Source organism: Pleurodeles waltl, chromosome 6, assembly GCF_031143425.1.
Source record: "Pleurodeles waltl isolate 20211129_DDA chromosome 6, aPleWal1.hap1.20221129, whole genome shotgun sequence".
In the NCBI taxonomy this organism is placed as follows: Eukaryota; Metazoa; Chordata; class Amphibia; order Caudata; family Salamandridae; genus Pleurodeles; species Pleurodeles waltl.
The window spans coordinates 244,544,636-244,572,369 of NC_090445.1; the positions used below are offsets into that span (position 1 = coordinate 244,544,636).

Consider the following 27,734-nt stretch of genomic DNA (forward strand, 5'->3'; position numbering starts at 1 on the left):
CAGAAGCACGGCCACTGCAGACTACGAGCCTTGGTGGGTGCTGCGACCTTCGTAGATCTGTGATCATGAGGTGAAAACGAGGTACTGGAGGCAACCCTGGGCTGCAAGTAGTACAATCAACAGGCCTGCCTTCATACTTTGGAAAGCACACAGGCCCAAATGAATGAGACACTGGAGAAAGAGCTCCTCTGAATTTTACTCATTTATATCTCCACGGGGCTTAGAGATGGGTTTTTCATCAAATAATCCCCTCACCAACAACCATATCCTGCCTGATGCACTTCTAAAGTCTAAGCACAATATCTGTCTGTCAATGCATCCATAATTTCCTTCAGTAAAAGCCCTCATCCCTTCTCTATCTCCAGATGCATCACCATAGCACGAAGATGAGTGCGTTGCCCTAGCCACCTTGGGCGCTAAGTGATACACAATCTACACAATGTACCTCCCTTCAGCACCTTGATCACATGTGCTGATTTGGGAATCTGTCTCCTACCTGTAGGGTTACCAGCGATGCACCAGCCTTTTGCTAGGGTCTGAGAACCTGTGGTGGTAGAGCCTGGTGACCCTCTATGACCCTTGACCTTCGTATGAGTCACAACAGTGATAAGGCACTATTGGGTAGTTAGCTGAACCTTCCTTGCCTCATGGTCAAACCTAACTCAACATGTCAAATTCTCAGCACAGAGGCAGTCACGGAAAAGCCTGTCATGGCTACTCCAACCTCCTCCTCAGAGGGTGCACAGGAGGCCACACTGGCGCCCTTGCTAGGTGAAGACACAGTGACAACAGTGGCTGAGGTGAAATCCCTACGAACCGAGCTGGTATCCTTTTAAACACACATATTCTGTGGAGAAGGCCCACAGTAGGGAAAACCCATATTTAGCAGCTGCCCGAAGGTTCAGACCTGGGTCAAAAACTCGGGAATTTGGGAAAAAAGAAAACCGACCTAGAAGACAGAAGACACAGGAAAAATTAACGATTGTCAGTGGTGGCTTAAAAAAGACAACATGTGCACCTTTTTGGCTGAATTTCGCCTGGCATCATAAACAATCAAGAGAAATACCTTTGATTCCCCCCCTAGAGTTCCAAGAGCGCACAGAATCTACTCACGCCGCCCATCAAAAGCTAATGCACCAAGACCTATCATGGCCTACTTCTTACGAAACCACTTAGCCTTCAAGTAAGATTCTTGGCTGGAAAACAAAATAGCCCAGTGCTACACGAGGATTACAAAATATATGTCATGGGTGATATCTGCAGGGCTGGCAATGATCTCTCAATTTGGGACGGCAGAGGAGATGACCTCCACGACGGTGACAGACGATAGGCTGCTCACCTGCGACTAACTCTGGCCTTAAACCACCACCCCTTTCATTCTTGTGGAACCCATGCATGCTTCACTCATTTCAGCTAAGAATGATATGCCTTCGTTGGCGACTACATCTGGCACTAGAACCAGTAGCACCGACAGTCACAAATGTTAGGGGTGTGTGAAATGTGCATAATTTCCTTTTGCGTAAATATGTGAAATTTATGAAAAATTACAATAAATTATGAAAAATGCAAATTTGACATTTAGGGCCAGATGTAGCAACTTAAAAATTTGCGAGGTGCAAAGTGCGAGTCCATGCGACTCGCAATTTGCACCTCGCAAATTGGTATGCAGTACGGTGTCTCAGACACCGACTGCAACTCGCTATGGGGTCGCAATGACCCACCTCATGAATATTCATGAGGTGGGTCGCAAATTGCAGCCCCATAGCGAGTATAGGCACTCGCTAAACATGGAGGCCTGCTGTCGTCAGCAGACCTCCATGTTCGTGACTGCTTTCAATAAACCAGTTTTTTTTTTTTTTAAGTGTAGCCCGTTTTCCTTAAAGGAAAACGAGCTGCACTTAAAAAAAAAAACGAAACCTTTAGTTTCGGTATTTTTTCAGGGCAGGGAGTGGTCCCTGGGACCACTCCCTGCCCTGAGAAAATATTTTTGGGTCCATTCACAAAGTGGAAGGGGTCCCATGGGGACCCCTTCCAATTTGCGAGTGGGTTACCATCCACTTGAAGTGGATGGTAACTGCGATACCATTTGCGACCGCGTACGCGGTCGCAAATGGTATTGCATACCACTCAGACTCGCAAATAGGAAGGGAACACCCCTTCCTATTTGCGATTCTGAAATGCATATTGCGAGTCGGTACCGACTCGCAATATGCATTTCTGCATTGGGAAACGCGTTTAGCGAGTCGCAAACGGCAATTTTTGCCGTTTGCGACTCGCTAAACGTTTCCTACATCTGGCCCTTAGTGCTATATTTTAATGAGAAATTAGTCATTATGTGCATCGTGAATGTGAGGACACATTTTCCACACAAAAATAGCAAAAAAACGCAAGTGCCATGAGCAACAGCCTCTCACATTCTCTTCATTCGTTATTTCTGTGCTCCTGCGATAGGACTTTTACCCAAACCCGAAGAACTTGAACTTATGTGACGTGGCATAATAGCATAATTTCTGGGATTTTGAGTAACAAGCAGATTGCAAAAAGCTGGAAATTATCTGAGATAACACCGGCATAATGAATATTTTGTGCGAACCTAGGGCCAGATGTAGCAATGGATTTGCGCGTCGCAAACGGCGAAAATCGCCGTTTGCGAGGTGCAAATGCCTCTTTGCTATGCAGAAATGCATATTGCGAGTCGAGACCGACTCGCAATATGCATTTCAGAATCGCAAATAGGAAGGGGTGTTCCCTTCCTATTTGCGATTCGGAGTGGCATGCAATACCATTTGCGACCGCATATGCGGTCGCAAATGGTATCGCAGTTACCATCCACTTCAAGTGGATGGTAACCCACTCGCAAATTGGAAGGGGTCCCCATGGGACCCCTTCCTCTTTGCGAATGGACCCAAAACAATTTTTTCAGGGCAGGTAGTGGTCCAAGGGACCACTCCCTGCCCTGAAAACATACCGAAACTAAAGGTTTCGTTTTTTTTTTTAAGTGCAGCTCGTTTTCCTTTAAGGAAAACGGGCTACACTTAAAAAAAAAAACTGCTTTATTGATAAAGCAGTCACGAACATGGAGGTCTGCTGACGACAGCAGGCCTCCATGTTTGCGAGTGCCTAGACTCGCTATGGGGCCGCAATTTGCGACCCACCTCATGAATATTAATGAGGTGGGTCATTGCGACCCCATAGCGAGTCGCAGACGGTGTCTGAGACACCGTTCTGCATTGGAAATTGCGACTTGCAATTTGCGAGTCGCTCCGACTCGCAAATTGCAAGTCGCAATTTCCAACTTTGCTACATCTGGCCCCTAGTCACAATATTGCTGGTTAATCAGCCCTGCTTCATTCTTCTAGCAGAATTTTTAGGTATTCCAAAGATCTTTGTTATACCTAGGAACTCTCTACTAACCTACAGTCTGGCCGCCATAAATGTGAAGGGGTTGTCAAATTGAACAGACTTTGCAGAAGATGGCTAATTTTACTTGGTATATGTTGCTACAGCAGTGGTCCAACATGGCGGTTAGTGTGTGGATTTGGCAGCCGGTTGCATTGGCCATTCAGGAAAGAATGCACAATGCATCGTGCCCTATGTTTAACGTATATTGCCTTGACAGGACTGATAGAAAATGGGTGAAATGAGTGCTAGTGATCTGTAGTGAGATCTGTGACGTCCTTAAGGTAGTTTTAACCCACATTTGTACTCTCTGCAAGCACTTAACCAAAGGAATTGGAAGGTAAAAGCTGTCAAAATGAGTATGTAGCATTTCTGACCAGGACGTCACCGAGGACGCAGGAGAATAAAATGAGGAGGGCAGGATCAGGCTGTTACTATACCAGACCCCCACACTTTACTCATCATGGCCTGAACCAACGCGCGGTTCCTCGCTTTTGACTTCTAATACTCGAGGGGTAGGACATACTCTGTTCTGGCTGCCAGAGAGTGCCAGGCATCTTATCCTCTCTCGTGGGCGGACCAGCACTGCGCCCAGAGTGCACGATTAGGAAATGCTGCTACGACTCCTTAGTGCTGGGCGCGGGCAGTACCAACAGCACTGACTGACAGCCTAGTGCAGGCGCTATACAATAACACCAGCCCCTGGCCTGCCAGAGCAACCAGGAACCACAAGTTTAAAATGTGCCTCACCCTCGCAAAGACCGCGCTTGCAAGGTGACAGTTGTCTTTACAACTCACAATGCCATTATTGTGATTACTCGTGAATCATCACGCAAACAATAAGGCGACCGATGGGTGGTCTCCTCTCCATGATGGCATGTTTGGAATGTTCCTGTAGTTTATGCAGTGCTTAATTTGTAAATAAAAAGGTGCCGGTGTGTAGTATTGTAAACTTATTGTTACTGTACACTTATTGTTATTTTAGATAATTCTTGTTAAGCACTATGTATATTCTCTTGTTGTTTTTGAAATACTCATTCTTGGGAGCAAGACAGTTCTAAGAACTTAGAATGTGGAATGGGGAGCTTGTAGTTAGGTTCCTGGTGGAGAGTTGACTAGGAACGTCTTGCTGACAGGATGAGGCTTCTTTACTCTGAACCTATTCTTCAATAAACTTTTTGTGACAAGGAAAGAAACGGTGTACTTCATTACCTCACGGTGCTCAAAGCTCTCCTCTTAAACACGCAGCTGTTGCAATTAAAAGTGGGAGCACACAATACTGAGGCAGCGTAATCTTGAAGCCACCTTGGGCCTCTTCAATCCATTTACAGCCCCTCCCTGCCCCTTCAGATAACTCTTGCAACTTTCTGCTTTTTCCCATTGGGACGCTTTTTCGTTATTCTCTTCCTCGTCTTTACCGCGTATTTTTTGCTCGTAGAAAATGCTTGAGACAGAAAAGTAAGCCCGGCCCTCAGAAATATGTGCCGGTGCTACGCACCGGAAACAACAAGCACAAATTAAGCACTGAGTTTATGACAACTCCGGCAGCCGCAAAGCATTACAATTTTACCGGCAGCCCGTGCCAGATGGCAAGCTTTTCCAAAGGGGAAGTTGCCTTTGAGGTACATGTCACACGCTGCAATTGGCAAACGTGGGCGCAGAAGATGAAGGCAGTGATGGAGTTCTGTGATACAAGTCTTAATCTCTGCATTAACATCCGGTCGCAAGGATTCCATGGGAAAATCTTCCTCGTGAGTTTAGATGAAGCAGAATTTCTGCAATTCCTTGCTTCCACTTTATATGTGTTGTGCCACGTTGATACATCCACTACTTCGCACAGAACTGGATAGGCCGCATCGCAAACACTGTGCAAATTCAATACTTGGATGTACCTGGCCAGTTATAAATTCGCCCCTTTGTTATTTGTCAGAGAACGATACCGCCGCTCAGTATCAGGTATTTAAAATACAACAGCGCCACTCAGTGGCCTCTGGAAAAACAGCAGTCAAACCTGAGCTCTACAAGTCGTGTATTATTATTATTATTATTATTATTATATATAAATGCAACACCAGAATGGTGAAACAGGTCCGCCCTGCAGTGTGGTCTTGTGATTTAATGGCAAGACCGAAGGCTGGTAACGCGTTATTGGTACTTCTCTGTACAGTATTGTAAAGAACGATACATAACATCCTAGCAGCCACTGATTTAGAATCCCTCTGACTGCATAACAACAAGCCTACTGCCCCTCATTATTGCCCTTTGAGAGCTGAGCCTTGGCAGTAAGATATCTTTCATCTTAGGAAGGGGGACAGTTGGGGTGGTTTGTATAACAGAAGGGTGTGAAATGGAATGGAACGATAAAGATGAATAAACTAAGCAAAATATGCCGGGAGTGTGAATAAGGGATTAAATATTCAGATGTTGAGGAGAACGTGTGCTTGCAGGATTTCTGCTGTGCATGCGGTTACGTGCAAGCATTTCACCGGTTAAGCTGGCTGGGTTACGTGTAGATATCATGCTTTTTACAAGATCTCATTGCAAGACTGATGTTTCATTTGATTGCGCATCAATAGAAGCAAGTGGCAGTCAGATGACGAGTTCACAGGAGTGCTAAAATACGATTAACGAGAAATATTGACTGAGAATTAAGGGAAAAGTCTTGAAGGAGAAAGCATATTTCGAGTCATGTAGGGTGAAGTATGTACGAGGTATTTTGTAAGCGCAGACTAGAGATGAGCTCTAACATAACTATTGATTTGTTAAGAGATGCAATAAAGGAAAACAGAGTTAAATAGTTCAACTAAAGCAAATCGAAGGCATTAAGTACAATTTACACCATAATTTCCCAGGTCCTCCCTCCGTCACACTCTTTCTCTCTATCGTTCTCTCCCTTTGTCTCCCTACCTCTATCTATCTCTTCCTCTGCCTCACCCAGTTCAGTTGCACTCAACAGAGTAATGTTTTGTTGCCACGACATATTGCTGTGTAAGTACAGGCAGAACTTTGCAGTTTTAAAAGTGCTGATGTATAGACGTAAATATTAGTCTTTAGTTCTTTTTCACTGTCTGCTATTGAGCTGGTGTTTCTTTTATCTTTGGTTCCGTTGCGAGCCTTCTGCTTTGTAAAGTTCGTGTTCTAGTTATGGAATTCCAAGTAGTCATTACTTGTTTCATCTAATTTGGGGCTGAGAATAATGGAGTGTGTTTCTCTGTTTGGTCCGGGTCTCACTTCTGACATATTCCGCCTTCTGCTGATTTCCAGGTGTCTGTGTCGCTGATTTGCAGTTTTTAACATGCAGCCACTGATCTGTATTTGGTGTTTGCTCTCTGTTTCTTAATTTCTAGCCCTATTGCTGCCTGTCCCCTCTCTTCTCCTCCTAAGTTCTCGTTCTCTCTCTCTCTCTCTCTCTCTCTCTCTCTCTCTCTCTCTCTCTCTCTCTCTCTCTCTCTCTCTCTCTCTCTCTCTCTCTCTCTCTCTCTCTCTCTCCTCACCCCCCCTACCCCCCTCCGCCCCCCCCCAGCCTTGCTCTCACCGTTAGTCTATGGTTCTGTCTCTATCCTTTCCCCGTCTATCTAAACTCTCTTATTTTTCTTTGTCTCCCCCTGTATTTCTGACTCTTTTTTATGTTCCGGCCTCTCTTTCTATCCCTCTTTCTGTATGTCTCTGCTGTCTCTCTTTCTTCCTCTTTTTCACCATCTGTCTGCCCCCCTCCTCGGTCTATTTTTTACACTATCATCTCTCTCACTGGCACTTGCCGCCCTCGCTCGGCCCTTCATCATTTGTACATGTGCTACCTCCTCTTGGCGGACCCCGCTCTCACCTTGCTGTGCCCCGAGGTCACACGGCTGATTTCACACGTCCGCCCACTCACAGCCCGCCAGGGTCGAGCGAGGTGGGAAGTGAAGCATGAAATGTAGCCTTTGTGACCTCACAGGCTCCGAAGACCCTCCAGTCCCTGCGCGTGCTGCTCACTCACAGGCCACTTTCCACGAAAACGTAGAACTGCTGCAGCTTAATGGGTCATTTCATGAACTCAGACCCGGAAACCTTCGTGGCAGTGCTCTTCTGTCCCGCCCTCTCCTGTCTCTGCTCAGCTACCTTGTGTAGGCGGGTGTGGTGCTTGAGGTGCAAAGATGTGCTCAGTGCTTAAGTTGAGCCAGTGCTTGCCTGTGGGGCCACCAGTACTCATTTCTGAGGTCGGTACTTTTTTAATTTAATCAGACATTTACGGAGAGCAAGAGATGGAAAACTCACTAAGGTACAAGCATTTGCAATGCAACGGGTCTCGCATTTCACCGAGTTAGAGCTATTAGCAGTTGTAAACTTCCAAACGCACTTTTCTTGCCTCATTAAATAGAAAAACAAGCGCGATCACGCTGCTACAGTAAACTCGTAGTGAAACCTATCTGCAAAAGTGCAATTCTCTACGTAACCGGCAAAAGTGCAATTAACTATGTAACAGGGTCGATGTCATGCAAAGCGCTCGACTTCTGCCAAACGGGATCGCGCTGTGAAAAAAGAGAAAAAGTAGTCCATAAACCAGACGGAAAACAGCAAACTTTGTATGTTTTCAGTACTTGGTCGCTGCGCTCAAGGAGGGCTAACCACTGCAAAAGGCATGACGTATGCATGCCTTCAATTAATGAAAGCAAGCAGATTTTAAAAGGCAAGCCCATGAACCAATGAAAGACACTGACGTGACATGGACAGGGCTCCAAACCCTTTTCTAACTACTACAGCGCAGGCTCGACCCTAAAAAGGAGGAAGAGGGAGACGGAAAACCGGTCCCAAAGAGAGGCAGCAGCAATCTGCAAGGATGAAATAAAGGGACAGGGAGTGTCTGGTAGTGAATATAGAGGCATGAGGTGCATTGAAGAGTGAGGCGCTCACACTTAATAGCACCAACCTTTTGTGACCTTTTGAAGATATTTCAGATGACAAAAACAGGGCTCAACAACAAAGTATGGGGGACAGGGGCGGAGGACAGAGATAACATTAACACTGAATAAGAGACAGAAGTTGCAGCCGCAGCATTGGCCCAAGAAGTCCACCCAATTATCCTTGCCAGGACCACTCTTTGTGACCACTCGAGACACACATCTCTGTTTTCTCTAGGTTCAGCTTGACCGAATCAACCATATTTAGATCCATTGCTCTGCCGTGGTCATATCCCTATTGGTCTGAGAAGCCAGTCGCCAAGGATCTATCAATCATCCACATATCAGTAGAAAATCCAAATTGAACAGGAGAGCAAAGAGGTAACTGGGCATTGATAGACATAACATTAAAGAGGGAAAAAGAGAAGCCCTGACACACTCAACATTACAAGAGTCTGTATGCTGAGGTGAAGAGGTGAAGGAAGACCATCGGGCACTGCAAGATTGCCCTGTAGGCCAAACTGACTCTGTGGATGAGTCCGAAAGCGGACCTTCTGCTCTTTGAGCACCTTCTCCACCCCTGGAAGTTGTTTAGCTTTTCTATCAGAAAAGTCCTTGACTCCGGAAGTTCTCTGTCTCTGCTGTCAGCACTGTGCTTGCCCCAGAAGTTGTCTGGTCCTCGATGGGTGCTGCGCCTAACCCCTTAACGTGGGAAAGTCATTTTCATTAGGAAGGTCCCTTTGACCTTTGGTATAACACGTTAATTGTTTATGACATTCTTACTGACATGGCAATAAATATTGATGTTAAGATTAGGTTATCCTTTGTGGCCTGCAGGGCTACATATCAAAGTTCAAACTTCAGTTTTAACTTCACACATTAGACTTCTCATAGGCACGCATACAATCTATGTATATTACATCAATGGGACAGACTGATTCAAACCCATATGATTAACATCTTGAAGGCAACTTGTTCAACAGTTGCATCCTATTGTCCTGCACATTAGGTGGATATATGCTTACCAAATTAGTGCTTGATGTAAAAAGATTTTTCAGATATGTCAGAATACCATGCCTATGTCCAATGACGCATGAAAACGTTTAAAGTGGTGGGTGGTAAATAATTGCTTCAAATATTATGTGTGTTTGAGTAGTTAGTGCCAAATGGTGAATTCTGAACCTCAGTCTTTGTCTAAATAAAGACCAAGAAGTTCAGAAGGGGCACTAATGGACTATTCCAATTGTTTTGTGGTGTACTATGGAAGCCTTACCCACCTGAGTGGTTATTTGGTTTTATCCTCCACAAGACGTATTTGAGAAAATGCAGTAGTAAAACAGTGGACTCTTCAGGATCCTAAAGTTTAGCTAAGCAGATATAAATATGTTATAGAAATAAAAATATTTATAGCAATAACATATCAAAATGTATGTAGTATTTTCTTCACTTCATTTTCCTATAATGCCCCTTTCAGGTAGAATCTAATAAATAAATTATAAGGGACAGGGCGGTAAATTGAAGAAACACAACTTATCTCACAGCCGCATGCAGTAGATATCACAGTTTCATATAGCAATGCTACTGCTTAATCACAAAGGCCTCATGCTACTCTTTAGCTGCAGGGGGCACTGCAGCACTGTGGCACCACCAGCACTGTTTTGGACTTACTTCCAGCCCTGTGGATGGTGACCTGCATCACCAGTATAGCCTGCAGCTGTTGTTTAGCAGGCCTACCCTTTGGGCCTTCCTGTAAACTTTGCACTTGTATAGCACACTACTCACCCGTTAGGGTCTCAAGGCACTGTACTCATACTGCTATGGAACCCCTCCTGGCTTTTCCCTGTGAGGTGCCCACTCCTGGGCACCCCCAGGGTGAAGCCAGGCATCCAAGCGCTGTTGGGGCCATTGTGGAGATTAAGCAAGCTATTGCCCAGAGTTGCAGAGTGGGACTCATTAATTAGATTAGGCACCTAGTCAAGAATTATCTGGTCCAAGGGAATTGAGCCCAAGACCTGCCGAAGCGGGACTTGAACCCTGGTCTTGAGCCAGATCTCTGCTTCAGGGTCTGCCGCTCTAACCATTGTGCCACACTTCTCCACTGAAAAGCCTGTTCCTACAAAGTAGAAGAAGCCCATATGGAGTGTGCTGCTCCTTAGCCACACAGAGCACTTTACCACTTCAGCACCTCCAGCACCGCTTTAGGCTTCTTCCAGTCCGGTGGATGGTGACCTGTACCACCTGTACTGCCTGCAGCTGTCGTTCAGCTGCCCGCCCTCTTGGCCTTCCTCATATCATACACCAGTTTCTATGAAGGAGAAAGAGCCCATGGGGAGTGTGCTGCTAATTACCCACACTGAGCACTTTAGTGCTAAAGCACCTCCAGTGCTGCTTTGGCTTCCAGCCCAATGGATGGTCCCAGTGTGGGCCGTTTGACTTGCATCATCTGCTGTTATTGTTTGGCCACCCACCTCCTGTGTCTTCCTTATATCTTGATCCGCTCTTATGAAGGAGAACACAATGATGTGGAGCATCAACGAGGTGCCAGTGTGCTCAGTGCACAAAGCATGTCACTGACATGATGACGAGATGGCTGTACGGGAAAGAGGAGCCAGGAGCTCTCACGTTTTTCTTTATTTTTTATAACTTTCATTATACAATTGTAACCTATTTTTGGTCTTGGTAACTATACTTTCCTGTTTGACCTAGCTCTAAATCCATTGCATTTAGATACTTACAATGGAGAGTGTACATGTGTTAGACTTGGCATCCTTGGTGTGGTCTTACCTAACCTTTTGCCTCTACCTCCCAGGTTGTTGATGTGTGCTGGACTCTGTTGTTGCTGTTTTTGATACTCTGGGCACTTTACCACTGCTGTCCAGTGCTAAAGTGCAAGTGCTCCTATGTAAAATGTATGTGTAATTGGCTGATAAACGACGCGCCACCAGCTTTGCGGCTGAAATCAACACTCCACCTGCATCGCAGCTGGGAGATCGACGCATTGCAGCTGAAAAAACAATGCACAACATCTACTTACTGAGGCTGATAGCGATGCAAACCTCACGCAGTGCTGTTTTCTGATTCTGTGCAACCAGATTTTCCCTGCATCGTCCCTGGGCGTCGAAGTCAACCCGAGTCTGCGCGGATCCAATGTACCCCATCTGGACATTAACGCATCGCTCTCTTGCCAGGGAGAAAAATGACACATTTGTGTAACAACAGCATTCTCACTGTTCTCTAAGGATTAAGACTCTTATTCTTTTGAAAATTAATATCTTGACTTGTGTATGTTGGAATTTTTCGTTGTGGTCTTGTTTGATTTAGGTAAATATTACCTATTTTTCTACACTGGTGTGGTTCCATTTTGTAGTGTTTCACTGTATTACTGTGTGTGTTGGTACAAATACTTTACACATTGCTTCTTACGTTAAGCCTGCCTGATCGTGCCAAGCTACCAAGGGGGTGAGCGGGGGTTCACTTAGTGTAACCTGACTGCCACCTAAAGACCCCATTTCTAACAACATGCAATGCAGCTACACAATTTTTATGTTGTTAGAACTGGAAGAAGATAGTCTCAGATCCATTATAATTGACTCCACTTTTAGACTGAAGCAAAGGGCACAAATGCTAAACCAATCTTGCACGTTTAGGCTCCAGAGAGCAGTAGTGGTATCAAATTAAGGTTTTCCAATATAGATGATGAAATGGCCTCACTCAAACTTTCAAACTATCAACACAATATATGCCCTCTGTTAGATGCAATAAGCTTCTAGGATTGTGCATTAATTATCCCAGTTGTCATTTTTAAGTATAATTCTAAAATGCAATCATTTTACCTGAAGCATCAGCTTGCTAGTGTCTGAACACACATAATTTCACCATTAATTACAAACATTGCCATTTGAATAAAAAGCCCCCCCGACAAGCAGTATTTTAATTCTCAAATGCAAGATTTTGATTTTCAGTCAACAGATGGATTTCACAACTTATTTTCCCCTACTACTCACAGACACTATTGTCACACATGCCATACAGATCAAGTGCTCAAGCAAAGGGCAGGCAGGACACAACAGATAGAGGCAGATGACAGTGATAAAGGCAAGCACACATGCCAGCATTAATGCCTGCACTTTGATGCTTGCTCCACCCAGAGAAGTCTGTGAATTAATGGAAAAGCGCAAACTGAGAAACAGGATGCAGATTTGCGAATCTGTCACATATTCATTTGCTGGCCCTCACAAAACAATATTTGTTGCAGCCCCTATTACTCAGGATGATGCATTGAACACTATGTTGGGAAAAATACAAATAAAAAGGGCATAAATGGGCAGGGTAAGCCTCCCTGACACCTAGGCCCGTGTATGAAGGGACCCAAAGGAGCCATAATTTGCAACACGACCAAGCAAATCATATCTCACACACCAAATGCAAAGCTTAGGACCTCACAATATTTATACCAATAAATAAAAACACCTAAAAGAAAAATGTAATTAAACACCAACACACACTCAAAGGTACAAATACTAAATTCACAGTTTTCTCTTTCAAAGTTGCATGGGTAACCGATATGCTTCTCAACTGTAAAATTAATTATGATATTTGTAATTACATCTGTTGCATCTGGGGTGAGGAAATAAACATTGTATTTGATGTGCAAGTTATGGTCTGCATATCAGTTGTGTAAGGTGAGGATTTTGGTCCTAACTATATCTTGCGAATTTCAGTGTTTTTAAGGTATAATTCTCTACCATAACTTCACTTTAGGGTGTTTGTTTCAGTGAATTTCTGGTGCTTTATTCAACATATGTTCATGTGTTATAATCAAAGCCAGCTCTAACTTCACTTTAACCTCTGTTTTTCTCAGTGAAGTTTCGTTTTTTACCATACACCACATGCAACAGTTCCACAGTAGATACCGCAGCAACAGAATTGCATAAATCGACTCTCGCACCTCTGTCTGTTGTCTTACCCGCAACTAATGTATGAAAGGTCAACAAACCCTAAACATTTTAATTCTTATCAGAGTCCATTGCTAGCTGTGGTTTCAGGACAACGGATTTTTCAAGCTAACTACCCGAAATAAACGTGCAATATATCATGTTTAATATGGTCCTATAATGCCATCTCAAGGTTCTGGTGACACTTAAAGAACTCTTGGCCTTCCGATTTGTATCACATAAAGTTCTACTGAGCTATGCTTTTCCCACTCACACTCCCTTTCTTCTCTTTGCAGTACAACACGATCCTGAGTCAAATGGACAGCATCTACTCCACCTCCAAGGTGTGCCCGCCCAACCAGAGCACCGGCTGCTGGTCCCTGGACCCTGGTATGCCACTCTGTTACAGGCTCACAAAGTACTGTGATGTGTGCTTCGGTGCTGATCGCACCTGCTCTTCCATCAATGCGCTGGAGGGGGGATTGACCCAGAAAAAGACACGTCTGCTCCTCCAACCCTGCATTCAATGGGCCTCACCCCTGTCCAGAGCACGAAAGGCATAGAGGCAAAGTCAGCCATAGGTCTGGGCCTCTAAAAACTAGCAGGACCGGGGAAGCGTCACTCACGTTCACACTTATGACTGATTTTTGACTTGACTCTTAAGACCTTCCAGAGACACCGCCGTACCGAGAGGTCTCAGATTTCACTATATAGCTGTTTTTAGCACTCCTAAATACTCCAGTATCAATCACAATATAGTTCACATACAAGGGTCACATAGTCACACAGTACACCCAAGCACCCCTGTTGTGAAAGAAAAATATCTTAATTGTGATCAGTTTCATCCTGTTAATGACACTGATCCCTATTGCCCCTTAATCTTTGTTTTCTCTTTTGCCTCCATCCTGCTAGAGCTGACAGACATTATGGCCAATTCCCGGAGCTACAAGAAGCTGCTGTATGCCTGGGAAGGCTGGCACAACGCCGTGGGGGTTCCTTTGCGGCCCATGTACGAGACCTTTGTGACTCTCAGCAATGAAGCATATCGACCAGACGGTAAGAAGACAATGGCGCCAGGCTGATGTGAAGGAGCGAGCCCGTCACATGCTTCTGTGGTGCTTGGGGCTAAAATTTATTGCAGGGCACACTCTAGCTTTTCACCTTACGAACATGAAAGATATCAAGTTTGGGCAAAGCCAAAGAGTCTGGCATTGTCTGACAGCCTTTTGGCTTTGTCACTGTTTTTTTATTTTGGCATGTGTTTTACAAACCTTTTTGACGTGTTTTCATCAATCTAAAAAAAATGGCCAAAAGCAAAACAATTTTTTAGGCCTGATAAGAGCACTCATTTCCATATTAATCACTGGCACTGAAGGGAATAAGTACGTGTGTGGGTGTTCTCCTTGTGAATGACAGAATGCTGCCACTGACAGTGAAGTTAGCCCATGTCTGAAATAAGATGGCCCACTGACCCATTGCTCCATGATGTAAGCCACAGTGGGGGAAGAAGAATGTAAGTGACACAACAGCAATGCATGAAGAGGACTGGCTGAAGGCCCTTATAAGCAAGTTTATTATTCATATCATTTTAGTAAAATCTAAAGATCTTAGCCAGACCTAAAAAGACATCTGTTATCAACACCTAGGAGCGAGTCCACTTTAGCTGCCTCATCTTGAAGAAGCAGGCCAGACCTGTTTCCCCAACAATTCTTGATGAATGAATCTTCTTAGAGGAGCGCAGAGTCCTTAAAAGCACAGGGTCCGAGGCAAAGATCCCCAGCTGCCCTCTCTTTGCGAGAGCTCCGAGAAGCAGGAGGCATCGTTGGTGGCATTCGAATAGCAGTCACAGGCAGCACTTTAGAAGAAGGGTGACCTAAAGAGACACTAGGAAATGTAAGACTGTCTTCCACTATGGGAGTTAAATGTGATCCGTGCGGATCTAGTCTACTGAACTGATATACTTTCCTGCTCAAAGATAAGTATTAATTTCCTAAATCATAAATGAAGTGTCACAATTTCATGCTGGTCAAGTTTTTGAATAAAAGAAAAATAAAGCTATAAAGTTGTAAATTTGTTTACGATAGGATCACGTCATGAGATTTATCCAAAAAACTGATATACACCCTTTTCTTGAGAACAACATCAAATGTATGGAGATATATCTACAGTACTGGTTTTTGAATCCAGACTCACTTATTCCATTCCCAAAATTATTGTCTTCGGACAGGGCCATGTTCTTGGAGAAAACACTGATCCCGCATTCTCTGGCAGTTCTGGCATGGATAATGCATCAAAAAAGTAAAATGGTTTAACTGTTAGTAGTCTTGATATACGGCCCAAAAAGATACTATAACTATCAAACGTTGTGCTAGTAAGTGGAAGCGGTAACGGTCTATCGCAGTGCCGGAAGGGTGGAGGGCACGTCCGACAAAGTGAGGAGGATGCCACCAGCATTTAGGTAGAGCGTCGAGGGTCCACGAGCCGTAGGAACTCCCTTGATCCTGTCTGACTGGCCTATGGCCTCTGCCCCCAGTGTTATTTGATTTGTTGGCCACAATAATGATAATTTGGAATTTAGAAGGGTGTTACCAAATAGGAATCAATGGAGGTAGGTCTACACTAATCCCAGTGGGGTAGGGAACTGGATTTTCTGGCTCCATTGGAATTACAAGGTCCACATGTTTGATATTTTTCACCCAGACACTTGGGAAGCTGAGAGCTGCTGAAATGTCTGTGCGAAATTCCAGGGGAAATGAGGAATTACCATGAGAGGATGGGGCTACTATTATTTCCATATTTCCTAAGGGGCTCTCTTGCTCTAATTTCTTACAGAAGATAATACATGGCATTAGAAGATTGGCTTTATTATGGGAATATTATGATCACATTGCACTCAGTCCATTCATTAACCAATTTATCAATTCATCAATTAAATCAACCACCCATCAGCCAATATTCCAAGTAGTTCACAAATCAATCCATCATTCAATTTATTGATCACTCAATCAATTCATGAATAAATCAGTCACCAGATCTGCATTAGCCTTTTACTGGTTAAAAAGGCGAGAAGTAGGCAATAATTCCTTAATGGTCCACAGGCCATTAGGGGTTTGGGCAGAGGGGAATCTTAGGGAATTCGGTCTCCAAATTCATTAATTTCTCTGGTTTGCCTGAAGAGTGGATTTGGGTGATTTTTCGACCCAAGTTCACTCTGCAGTGAGCCAAAATGAGGGTGGATTTCTCATGGACTTTATTTAGGGGTCATCAGAGGTCGCAGCTGTGACCCCTGACGTGCCCATTCCTGCCCCTGATACTTCCTTGGGGACCCCTGGCCTCAGAGGTGGCCAATTCAGTGCCAGGAACACAGTGTCAGCTCGTCCTTATGGATGTCACTTGGGGCTCCACTCTCTTTGTTTTCTGTCAATATCTATTACACTAATATAGAATAATAAAATGTTATTCACTATTAGTGTAGCATACATGGAGTACAATTAGCTGGAATATGCCCTTTCATGGCAGCTGAGGTAAGTAAAAAATGTTTTTAAATGTATGGTGTGTGCATGCTTGCAGGTGAGAGTGTGTTTATGGAAGAGAGGGCATATGTAAGTGCGAATTTGTGTGTAAATCTAAGTATCTAGGCAGGCAGTACTTAATTTGCAAATCAAAACGTCCCAATGCCCAAAGCTGTCCCCTGAAACACCAGGCTGCTCTAATTAAATGTTCCAGCACAGAATACTGAGGCAGCATAATCCTAAAGCCATCTAGGGCCTCTTAAATCCATTTACAGCCACTCCTTGCCCCTTCAGCTCACTCGTGCAGCTTTCTGCTTTCTCCCTTTGTGATACTTTTCTGCCCAGAAACTGCTGGCTCAAATTAAGCACTGGTGAGGGAAAGTGGAAGTGAAAGGGCATGGGATGTCACTTCCACTACCCCTGGCCTTTCGGTCAATTGACGTATATGGGGTTTCTGCTGATTCACTTTTCGGCAAGCATTTTCACCCAACTCTACTCCTATCCCTTTTTGATGGCCTGTCTCAAAATTATATTTGGATGTCACCTTTTGATAATTCTTTAATCTCTACATAATATCAGTTTTCTTGAAAACATTCAAATTGTAGTGGCATCAAACAGCACATCATAAACACACATCAAAATGTGATCTATTCTGTGCTGCTTTAGGATGGACTTAAGAGAGATGGCACGCTGACCACTACAGTTGCAAACAAGCATTTGCAATGCGCTGGGTCTCTCATTTGCTCGAGTTAGAGCTATTAGCGTTGTAAATTCCTAACTGAACTTTTCTTGCCACATAAAGTGAAAATAAAAAGTAAAACTATTGACATAAGCGAGCCGATTCAAAGCACCATGGCCACCATGCGCATGAGCGCGAAGGAGAGACACAAAAAGAAAAGAAGTTTGCTTGAGGTCAAACGTATCGGCAGTTATGCAATTATGTATGTAACAGGGGTAGTCTGAAAGGCGGTAACAAAACCGCCCCAAGGAGGGACAAATGTGAAGCATTTACGAATAATGATAAAGGATTTTTGAAAGGCAAGCCCACAAACGAGTGAAAATTCTGGGCGTGCAGTGGGCGTGGTTAAAGGCCCATAATACTTACAACATGATAAAGCACTTGCAGGCTCGACCTAAAAAAGGGTAGTCTAAAAAATCACCAGAATCAGCAAAGTCTCTTAGATAGTGAACAAACATTTCTTGTGCGTATAATTCTTTTTTAGGTATGTAGAGATAATCATTGGATGTGCAAGACACTGGCCAAAGAGAAATTACTGGGTTTTAACTTGAACCTTTGTTTATAGTAAAAAAAAGGCTTTGCTTCCAAAATGCCAAGCATTTTACACATTACATTGCATTGTGTTTAGCATTTGGCGTGTGGCGACTGCAAGCTTTTCAAAGTTGGGTGCATGTGATCTCTTGACTCCAGTTTTTAAGTAAGTCTGGTCTTTTTGTTCTGAACTGTTCGGAGTGTTCTGTTCCATTCAGTTTTCCAGGATAACCACTCCTTCCCTATACTCCTGTTCCAGCATGCCCCTTTCCTCACACACTGTACTTTACTTCATTGCCGTCTGATGTTGAATGTGGCTTCCCTTGAGTTGCTTGCCTGGGTTTACTCCTTGAGTTTATCAGAATGAAGGAAATACAAAATGGTGCTTGTTAATACTCAGCATAATCACATACAAAAGACTGAAATATAGACTTTAGAGAGACTAGAGAGGTTTTGATGTGTTGGTGATGTGTTTTGATGATTAGTCGATGACATGTTTGACACTAATCTCTTGACTTGTATCATCATATTGTGCAACAAAACATGCTAATCAACTATAACAATGTGTTGATAGTATGCAGATGATGCTTAAATAATATAATGCTAATATGCTGGTGATGTGTTGTCAATGTGTTGACAAGATGTTAGTGATGCATTTAGGCTTTGATTAAGAGTCAATGGGGGTCATTCCAAGCTTGGCGGGTGGCGGCGGCCGCCCGCCAAGCGGGAACCGCCAGAAGACCATACCGCGGTCAAAAGACCGCGGCGGTCATTCTGGGTTTCCCACTGGGCTGGCGGGCGACCGCCAAAAGGCCGCCCGCCAGCCCAGTGGGAAACACCCCTCCACGAGGAAGCCGGCTCCGAATGGAGCCGGCGGAGTGGAAGGTGTGCGATGGGTGCAGTAGCACCCGTCGCGAATTTCAGTGTCTGCTAAGCAGACACTGAAATTCAAAGTGGGGCCCTCTTACGGGGGCCCCTGCAGTGCCCATGTCGTTGGCATGGGCACTGCAGGGGCCCCCAGTGGCCCCACGACACCCCTCACCGCCATCCTGTTCCTGGCGGTCGAAACCGCCAGGAACAGGATGGCGGTGAGGGGGTCAGAATCCCCTGGGCAGCGGAAAGTCAGCGGTACACCGCTGACTTTCCGTTTCTGGCCGCGGCTGTACCGCCGCGGTCAGAATGCCCAAAGGAGCACCGCCAGCCTGTTGGCGGTGCTCCCGCGGACCCCGGCCCTTGCGGTATTTACCGCCAGGGTCGGAATCACCCCCAATGTGTTGATGATGTATTGATGAAATGTGCATTATGTATAGATATTGAGCCCGATTCACAAAGGTAAACTTACACCTTTGTGTAAGCTTGCGATTGTTTGCTATTCACAAAGATATTTTATTAGTAGTGTCTTTACATCTGTGGAGTCTCCACATATAAGAAGATAAGACAATCCTATCTTTTTAAGTGCGGTGTAAGGAAATGCCTCTTTTTGCATGTTCACCCCCCGCACATTTTGGGCTGATGCTGCTGGTGCTGTGCACTGAGGCCTGCTGACCCTATACAAATTGCATGCTGAGTTGGATACACCTAATTGGCAAGGACTGTCTTACTTATAGGTCCCTAGTATATGTAAGTCATAGTGTCCACTGAGGGATGCAGCACTGTTTGTTCCGCCCTGTGTGTGACAAGTGCAAATGGCCCCTAGCCTGCCACCCGAGACTTGAAGGACAGTGTTTTCACTGCCAGTTAGACTTACCCGTTCACACCAATGGGAAAGCCACCCTATCCCTTAACACCATATGTCGAGCACTATGGCAAGGAGCTATATTTTGTTAAGTAAGGCATATTTTTAATATGTTTTAACAGCAACACTTCCAAATCCTCAATTTGCTGTGGATAAAGTTAGCAGCCCCACTGGCTAACACAGGGTTCCTGGTTGGCACCCCAACCAAGCTAGCTTCTAAATGGGACTATCTAACTGGGTCATGTAAGGTATCAAATTAATCCTGGCATGAAACCCAACATGATCCCAATGTCAAATTCAATAACACCATAAAAGGTAAGCAACTTTTATAAAGTTGCCACTCTGTACTCCAGTAAGCCCAGCAGCCTCAAAGACCCTTGCACATAGACAGCTTTCTGACTGCCTGAGGAGATGTGTGAATGACTCCCCAGAATGGGAAGAAAGGCAGTTGCTGTGGAGCGAGATTTCACCTCCTCCCCAAGGATGGCCACTCAGGGTTTAAGCCCAAAAGGCGAGCTTCAAAGGTGAAGACACCTTTGTGAGGCAAGTAGCGCCAACACCCCTGAGTAGTGGAGACAGGTCAAGGAGGGAAAACACACCCCCAAAGCAGTTCTACTGTGGGTGGGTAGCCCTCTGGTAGCCACATCTCTAGGATGGGCTACCAAGCTCCCAACGACCAAGGAAGGGTCAAGCCATCTTGAAAGGGGCAAGAATGTGGCACTCAGGGATAGCTAGATGCCACACATCACAGGACCTTCATCACTAAGGAGGAGGGGACCCAGTAGCCCATTGGCTAGTGACCGCGTGGTCCCCTCAGGACATTTTCCTGGGACAAGTGTGGCATCCCTGGCGTTTAGACTCTCAGATCATGCTGGAATCAGAGAGAGGACCAAAGAAGGATGCCCAGCTGCCTTGGACCTGCACAAAGAGAGGCTGCACTGTAGAAAGGACTGCAGCTGCTGCACTTTGTGCTAGCAAAGTTTGGACCGTGCCTGCAGCTCCTGGCTGAGGGAAAAGTTGATTCCCAGCCCCAACCTACAGCAGTGACTACAAGGCTCAGTCAGCTGCTCACCTGGAAACAGCTCCAGGGACACAAAAGTTGAAGTAGCTCAAACCAACCACAGAAGTTTTGCTGGTTCTAGTCACTGGGCACCCAAGAGGACTAATCTGAGGTAGCCAAAAATCACACAGAGTCTGCCTGACTCGGGAGTGCTATCCAAGTCTAGATTCATCACACCTAATGGAGACTAACTCCCTCCCAAGGATTTTGCCCCAACCTCCGTGCAGATTGACCAGTAGCCCAGCAGCGGCAGGCCTGCTACTGCAACTTAGAGGACTTCGAGAGACACCGATCTCTGTGGTTAAGTTCACCCCACTGCTCAAGTTCACCCACAAACATACCTTCTTTGACAGCACCACAACTGGAGCATCCTTTGAATATGTTTTGCCTGCATCCCTCAGCATCAGGACCATTCCGTTGACATCTCAGGTGGTTGTTCTATAAAGTTTGAATTTTGCTTTAGAAATGCTCTTGTGACCAGGTAATTGTCCAAAGTGTCCATGCTGCCCCGCCCAGACCTCTGTCCTGCCAGTACTGGTCGCCCAACCTGGCTGGAGTAGCCAAACTAACTGTTGCAAACTTTTCAAAAGTTTCCAAAGTTTTGGTAGACCATAGCTTAGTTTTAGTTGCATTTAAAAGTCTTAATATCTTCCAAACTTTGTATCCCCCGAACCCACTGGTGGATTTTGTTCATCAATGTCTCTAGGAATTCATAAAATACAATCTATTTTTATAAATTGGTGTCTTCTTTCTTTCATGTGTCGTTGCTTTCTTATTTTGTTGTTTTCTGCTGTTAAATGCTTTACACAAAGCTCCTTTGCTAAGCCTTACTGCTCGCAGCCACACCTACCCAGGGTTTAGCTTGAGGGTAAGTGAAGGAGCCTTATGGGACCCGAGGTGGTATCTGTGAGTGTTACGCATGATATGGCCCCACAACCATATCGTATAGTATACCCAAATCCTCACAGGTGGAGACTCTGTAGTCGTGAAAGTACTACTAGTAAAATACTTTTGTGAATTGCAAACAATTATAAACTTACAAAAACGTATCTTTATCTTTGTGAATCAGGCCTCCTGTCGCAATGACATTTATTTATTTCTTCTTTTATTTTGGGTGTTCCTTATAAATCAAACCTAGCACTAAAGAACAAGCGAGTGATTAGGTATTGAGGATGTGATAGTGGTCAATCAACTATTGATCTTGCATGAATGCTGCATTCATGTCGTACTGATCTTGTGTTGAGTTCATGATCAATTTATATTGAATTTTTCCCACTCCCAGGCTTTAGGGATACTGGTGCTTACTGGCGATCTTGGTATGACTCGCCTACGTTCGAGGATGACCTGGAGGCCCTCTATCATCAGCTGGAGCCCCTCTACTTGAACCTTCATGCCTTCGTCCGCCGCAAGCTGTATGAGCGGTACGGCGCCAAATACATCAACCTTAAAGGCCCTATTCCTGCTCACCTTTTTGGTAAGGAGACATGTGGGTGATTGATGCAGTTCAAAGCCTGTGCTACAGTGCCTAGAAGGCACCACAATTATTTCATTGCACAAGATTGACTTCTTGCAATTATATTCTACTAATTAATGACCGTGACCAGCAGTCTAAATTGGGTGAGAAGTCGGTAATATGCAGCACTAACATGTAGTGAGACCGTTTTCTTAAATATGAACTGAATAGCAGTGGATGGTGTTTTTTTTTGCACATATCACATTGTATATTGTTTTAACAGTGGAAAGTTTCAGCTTGATTTTCTGCAAGGGCTGCTATGTTGACTTATTGTTTAATGAAGCTCTCAATCCTATAAATGTGTGATACCTCGTTAACACGATGGCATGGATAGATACCTTCACACTTTGCATTGAAGCTGTGCTGCCTGCGTAATAGATGGTCATTCAGTGCAAAGAACAGTGCTGAAGGGGGCAGAGAGGTCATCAGCAGCTTCATATTCTTTTGTTTCCATCTTTGAGATCCCTGCTGTGCTCTTCTACAGGTAATATGTGGGCCCAGCAGTGGAACAATATATATGATATGATGGTGCCATTTCCTGATAAAACCAACGTGGATGTCACCGCCGCCATGGTCGCGCAGGTACAGCAACAGTATTCGTTCCTGCTATTAAGTGCCCCCCTAATACCAGCTACAGAACACACTGTTACTATCAAGGACCAAATCTTCTCCTTCTCACGCCGGCTCTTGATTTTTTTTTCTTTATTTTCCTGACTTTCTACCACCACCTCAACCACTATTACCTGCTGTACCTATAGATAGCACCTGAGGTCCCCTGGCGTGTCATGCTGCATTTTCAATTGTCCTGTTGTGCTATATGAATTCTCCTTCTTTCACTAGTGATTGCATGTGTTGGCAGCTGTCCTTCCACCTATTGTTGATAGGTGTCCCCAAAAGCACATATAGAGGTCACCCACACCACACTCACCACCTGCTGTGAACCAGGCAGTCAGAATTAGCACCAGGACAAGCCTGTGCATGAACCTTGTATTCAGAGTGGGGGCAGTGGGCCTCTGGATAGCTTATGACAAGGTAGGAAGGGAGGCAGAAGGGGCAGAAGAAAAATAGCAAGAAAGAAACCATCATACCATCAGATAATATTAAAACAGGAGTCCAGTAGGAAAATATTAACTTGGAATTAGGAATATAGCAAAATAGATGAAAGTGGAAAGTAAGAAAGGAGGAGGAAAATAGTACAGATATAAGAAAATAGTAAGAGGGAAACAGGAAAACAGTAAGAAGGAACGAAGCAAAAGTAAATAGTAAGCGTGTAAACCTCTAGAAGGAAGCATGGGGCTAGAAAGATAATATAAAAAATATGAGGAAAGGGAACAAGACTCAGTTAAAAGGAGGGATAATAATCTAATGAGAAGGAGGAAGTAAAATGACAAAAAGGAAGCAGGAAAATGTTGAGAGGGAAGCATTTAAAAGGTAAGAAGGAGATTAAAAATAGCCAAAAAGCAGTAAAATAGTCATAACAAAATAAAAAATAGGAAAGAAAGCTAACATGAAAGAAAAGACCAATAATGTAATAGAGGCCGAGAAAAATACTAAAGGAAAATCTTGGAACTAGTAAGTGGAAAGCAGAAGAAACAGTAAAACAGAAAAAGGACATGTAAGGAAGGAAGAAAATCATAAGTTGTATTCAGGAAAGTAGCATGGGGACATGAAATAAAACGATGGAAGCAGGAAACTAGTAAGGAAGAAGAAGTGATATATGAATGAGGCAGTAAAATGTGCAGAGTATTTTACCAGGTATCGGCTTGGCCCTGAGATTTAAGGCCGAGTTCTAATAATCTTCTCTTGCCAGTGTGGAGGGAAGAAACATTTTCATCATTTGAAAATTTGTATTTAATGTTTAATACTCCACCGAGGAAGCACAGTAAGACTTGACTGATGCCTGGACAATTAATCAACGTCTCCTTCTGAAGGTCCCATGAAGGACAGATTGCATGGACTTTGTATGGTCAGCCAGCAATAAAACCATCACTGGCACTTGCTCTTGCACTAGCTGACCACTCTCTGTTTACATCCTTTGGTAACTCACAGTTGGTTTGCTTTACAACTGAATACGGCTTGATGCAGAAAAGGATCCTTCTGTCGGGGTCACTGGCCTACATCGGTCTACTTGGTGGGAAAAGAACTGGGAAGGGTGAGCTGGGGATCCAGCTTCTTGATGTACCACAAAAATCCATCTTGGGTGTATGATCCCAAGCGGGTCGGAGTGCCTGTCATCAGCCCTCCACTGAGCCTTTTACTCAATGCGGTCCCTTGATCTTTCTCTCTGTTTAGAGGCAGGTTTCCTAGGAGCTTATGATTCCTTACTTCTGGCCATCACTTTGGAATTTAAAGTATAGGGCATTTGTGGCCTAATTGTGTCCTGCTCCCGGTATCTCAAGACACAAAGTTTAAATCTAAATAAATGATATGGCGAAAGGACAATGGGGCAGTGGCTCAATAAGTTGCAAGACGTTTATCAAGTTTAAGAGCTGTAGCTGGCGTACAGGCTCTTCGCTTCATTCCTACGCCTATTTAGGAGCCGGTGGATGATAAGAGGTAGGCAGTAGAAGCACAAAGCATATGGACACCGCTGACATGCACCCCTCAGCTAAAGTTAGGAAGAAAGGAAATGTTAATAAAGCAATTAAACTGTAGGGAATTAGCAAGAAATTAATTGCATTTTTAGAAAGAAGCAGGAAAATAGCTAAGAAGGAACATGAAGGAGGAAGAAAAAACTAAGGGGGGTATTTACTCATTTTTCACACAGTGCAGGTACAGCAAGCAAAGTTGCTGTGCTGCGTTTTGTGAAACGAAGAGAGCAGAAATTCACTATGTCCACTAAGGCATCGCACATTCATTCTCTGTCTGTACGCTGGTGCACTGTGTGCAGCCTAGCAGCATTGCAGGCAACCTTGCACCATAGGTCACAGGCATCCCTTCCTGCACAAAAACAATCTCTAAAAGCATGTTCTTCTTTCTATGTGTGCTGCAGAATGCAGTGCACATGGAAAAAGGAAGTAACGAGCTGAAATAAGGATATTTTTCCTTGTTATGCATGGTTCAGGGAAGCATAGTCTTTTGGCGCAATTCCAAGTTTACTCATCTTAGTAATTGTGGGAATGCATCAAAATCCATGGGTGGATGACTGGGAACACCCATGCTCCACAGATAGAACACATCCCTGCCGCACAGTAAAGTAAGGCAGCACTGTGTGCTAAATTGCCTTACTTTTTGGGAAAAATCCAGCGCAAAACCAAATCACAAAAAACATTTTGAGTCACAGCTGCACTAAAAATGAGGCACATCCATGACACAAAATGTTAGTAAATCTGAGCCTAAATGAGATAAGATAATAGTAAGAGAAAACCAGACAAACATCAAGCTGCAATTATCAATATAGTAAGAAAGAAGCTGGAAAATGAAGGACAAAACAAAGAAACTTATAATGTAAATGTAGAAAAGTGACAAAGCAGGTTCTTGAAAATACTAGTAGGTGAGGAACCGATACGTAGAAAGAAGCAGAAAACCAATAAGAAAGACACAAGAAAGCACTGGAAATTTGTAAGAAAGAGCTGGAGAATGGTAGGAAAGAGGCATAAGAACAGAAAATGGACAGAAAAATAGCAAGCAGAAGCAAGAAAATCGAACCAAGCAAATGGTAATGTGGTGATCAGGTATAAAACGGTAATTGAAATAGCAGGAAAATACCACACAAGCAGACATACAGTAAGACTACATCAAAGGAAAAGTTGAAAGAAAACAGAAAATGGTAAAACAGAGAGCCATGTACAGGGACACAGAGAAAGGGTAAAAAGGAGCCCGAAAATAGTAAGAGGCTAGCAAAGAAACTGTAAGAAGGGCACTAGAAGACTGTGAGGTGTAGACAGGATGTCAGAGAAAGGAAGATAATAGAAGGAAGGAAGCTGGGAAACATTAGGAATTAATTCGTAAAATAAAAAGAAGGCAGAAAAATAGTACGAAGAGATGGGAACATTTTAAAGAGACTGCAAAACTGTAAGAAGAGACTATGAAAAAAATAGGAAAGAAACAGGAAGCTAATGACGAAGTGTCCTGGATGTGGCAAGAAAGCAATTATACAGAAAGACTGAAGCAGAGAAGTAAGAAAAGGACGGAAGAGAGAAGAAATCAGGAAAATGAAACCGGAAAACAAACGTTAGTACTACCAGAGTAAGTTTTAAGCAATAAAACTGTAAAATGGAAGCAGCGTAATAAGAGGGACTCTGGAACATGATGAAGAAGTAGCATTGAAATATTACTATAAAAAGTGGTAAATAAATTCATACCATAAAATGCATGCGCAGAAAAGTAAACAAGCCAGACAAGTAAAGTAAAACAGGAATATAGCAAAAAAGTAAAACAAGAATATAGCAAAATAGGCGAAAAATGTGTATTTTGCAAACCTAAGGGAAGAGTAGAAGGGACAAACAGGGATCTGCAAAATGTGAAGAGCGAAGAAGATGAATTTCCAAAGTCCAGCTGCAAAATTGAGAAGGTTGAGAGCCTCTTAGACATGCACATGACGTCAGTGGACAAATGGGAAGTGGGCAGGGAAAGAGGGAATTACCCGAAAGGGGCAGGCAGGGGGCAGAAAGGAGTCTGGAGACAATGAGGGGAGGGATGCCGGGCTAGACAAAGAAAGGGCGGAAATGAAGTAAACAAAGCAACACACTGAACCAGAGCAGAAGCCATTTCCGGGTTGTGAAAAAGTAGCGTGACAATATAATGCATGAAAAAACAGAAGTAAGCATATAGGAAATGAAAGTAATGCTGCTAATAAGTTCAGAAGACAAGGAGAGCATTAGGGCATAGTGGAGCCTGTTTGTTGCGGCCCTTTTCAGTGTGGCCGTGGACATCACTGACCCTTAAGGAGTCTCATCCTCCTGGGTGTGATCACTTTGCCAATGTCTCTCCTCTAAAGGCAAGGTATACTGCCTCAAGAGCCTATCATTTTCACTTCAACATCCTGACTCTGTGCGCTTTCTTATTGTATTGTATGCTCTAGAGACAACTTTGACTGCCCCTTTATCTGCCTACTCTTTCTTTGTTCTAGCTCCCAAAATCAAACTCTATACCTTTTGTCAGGCAGGCTACCTGCTCCAGACTTCCACATTTGTTCCTTCAATATCACCTGCCATGTGTCCTCCTCACCTGCTTCTCTCCTTATTCCTTCCCCTCCTCAATCACTGCCTCCCATACTTCATTCTCCTAGCCCTGCCTTATTCCTTCTCAATATTCTATGTTCCCCCCTTAGATCCTACACTCCCTTTCTGTTGCTTGCCCTCTACCTCTCACACTTTTTGAAACTTTCCCTCTAACTTCCTCCCTCTCTCGTGCCTTCCATGCCTTTTGAATCCTTCTAACTGGCTTTTTTTTGCCTTCATCCTTCTATTATTCACCGCATGCTCTCCTT

At 44.1% G+C, this 27,734-nt stretch overlaps 1 protein-coding gene across 1 annotated transcript in view; it reads left to right on the forward strand.

The window, feature by feature from the left end:
• ACE (angiotensin I converting enzyme) overlaps positions 1–27,734 on the forward strand; it is a 160,071-nt gene that overhangs the window by 47,582 nt on the left and 84,755 nt on the right. The window contains exons 3-6 of the mRNA XM_069238010.1: positions 13,510–13,603; positions 14,126–14,269; positions 22,073–22,264; positions 22,788–22,885. Of these exons, the coding sequence (XP_069094111.1) occupies positions 13,510–13,603; positions 14,126–14,269; positions 22,073–22,264; positions 22,788–22,885 (528 nt within the window). The remainder of the gene's footprint in view (positions 1–13,509; positions 13,604–14,125; positions 14,270–22,072; positions 22,265–22,787; positions 22,886–27,734) is intronic.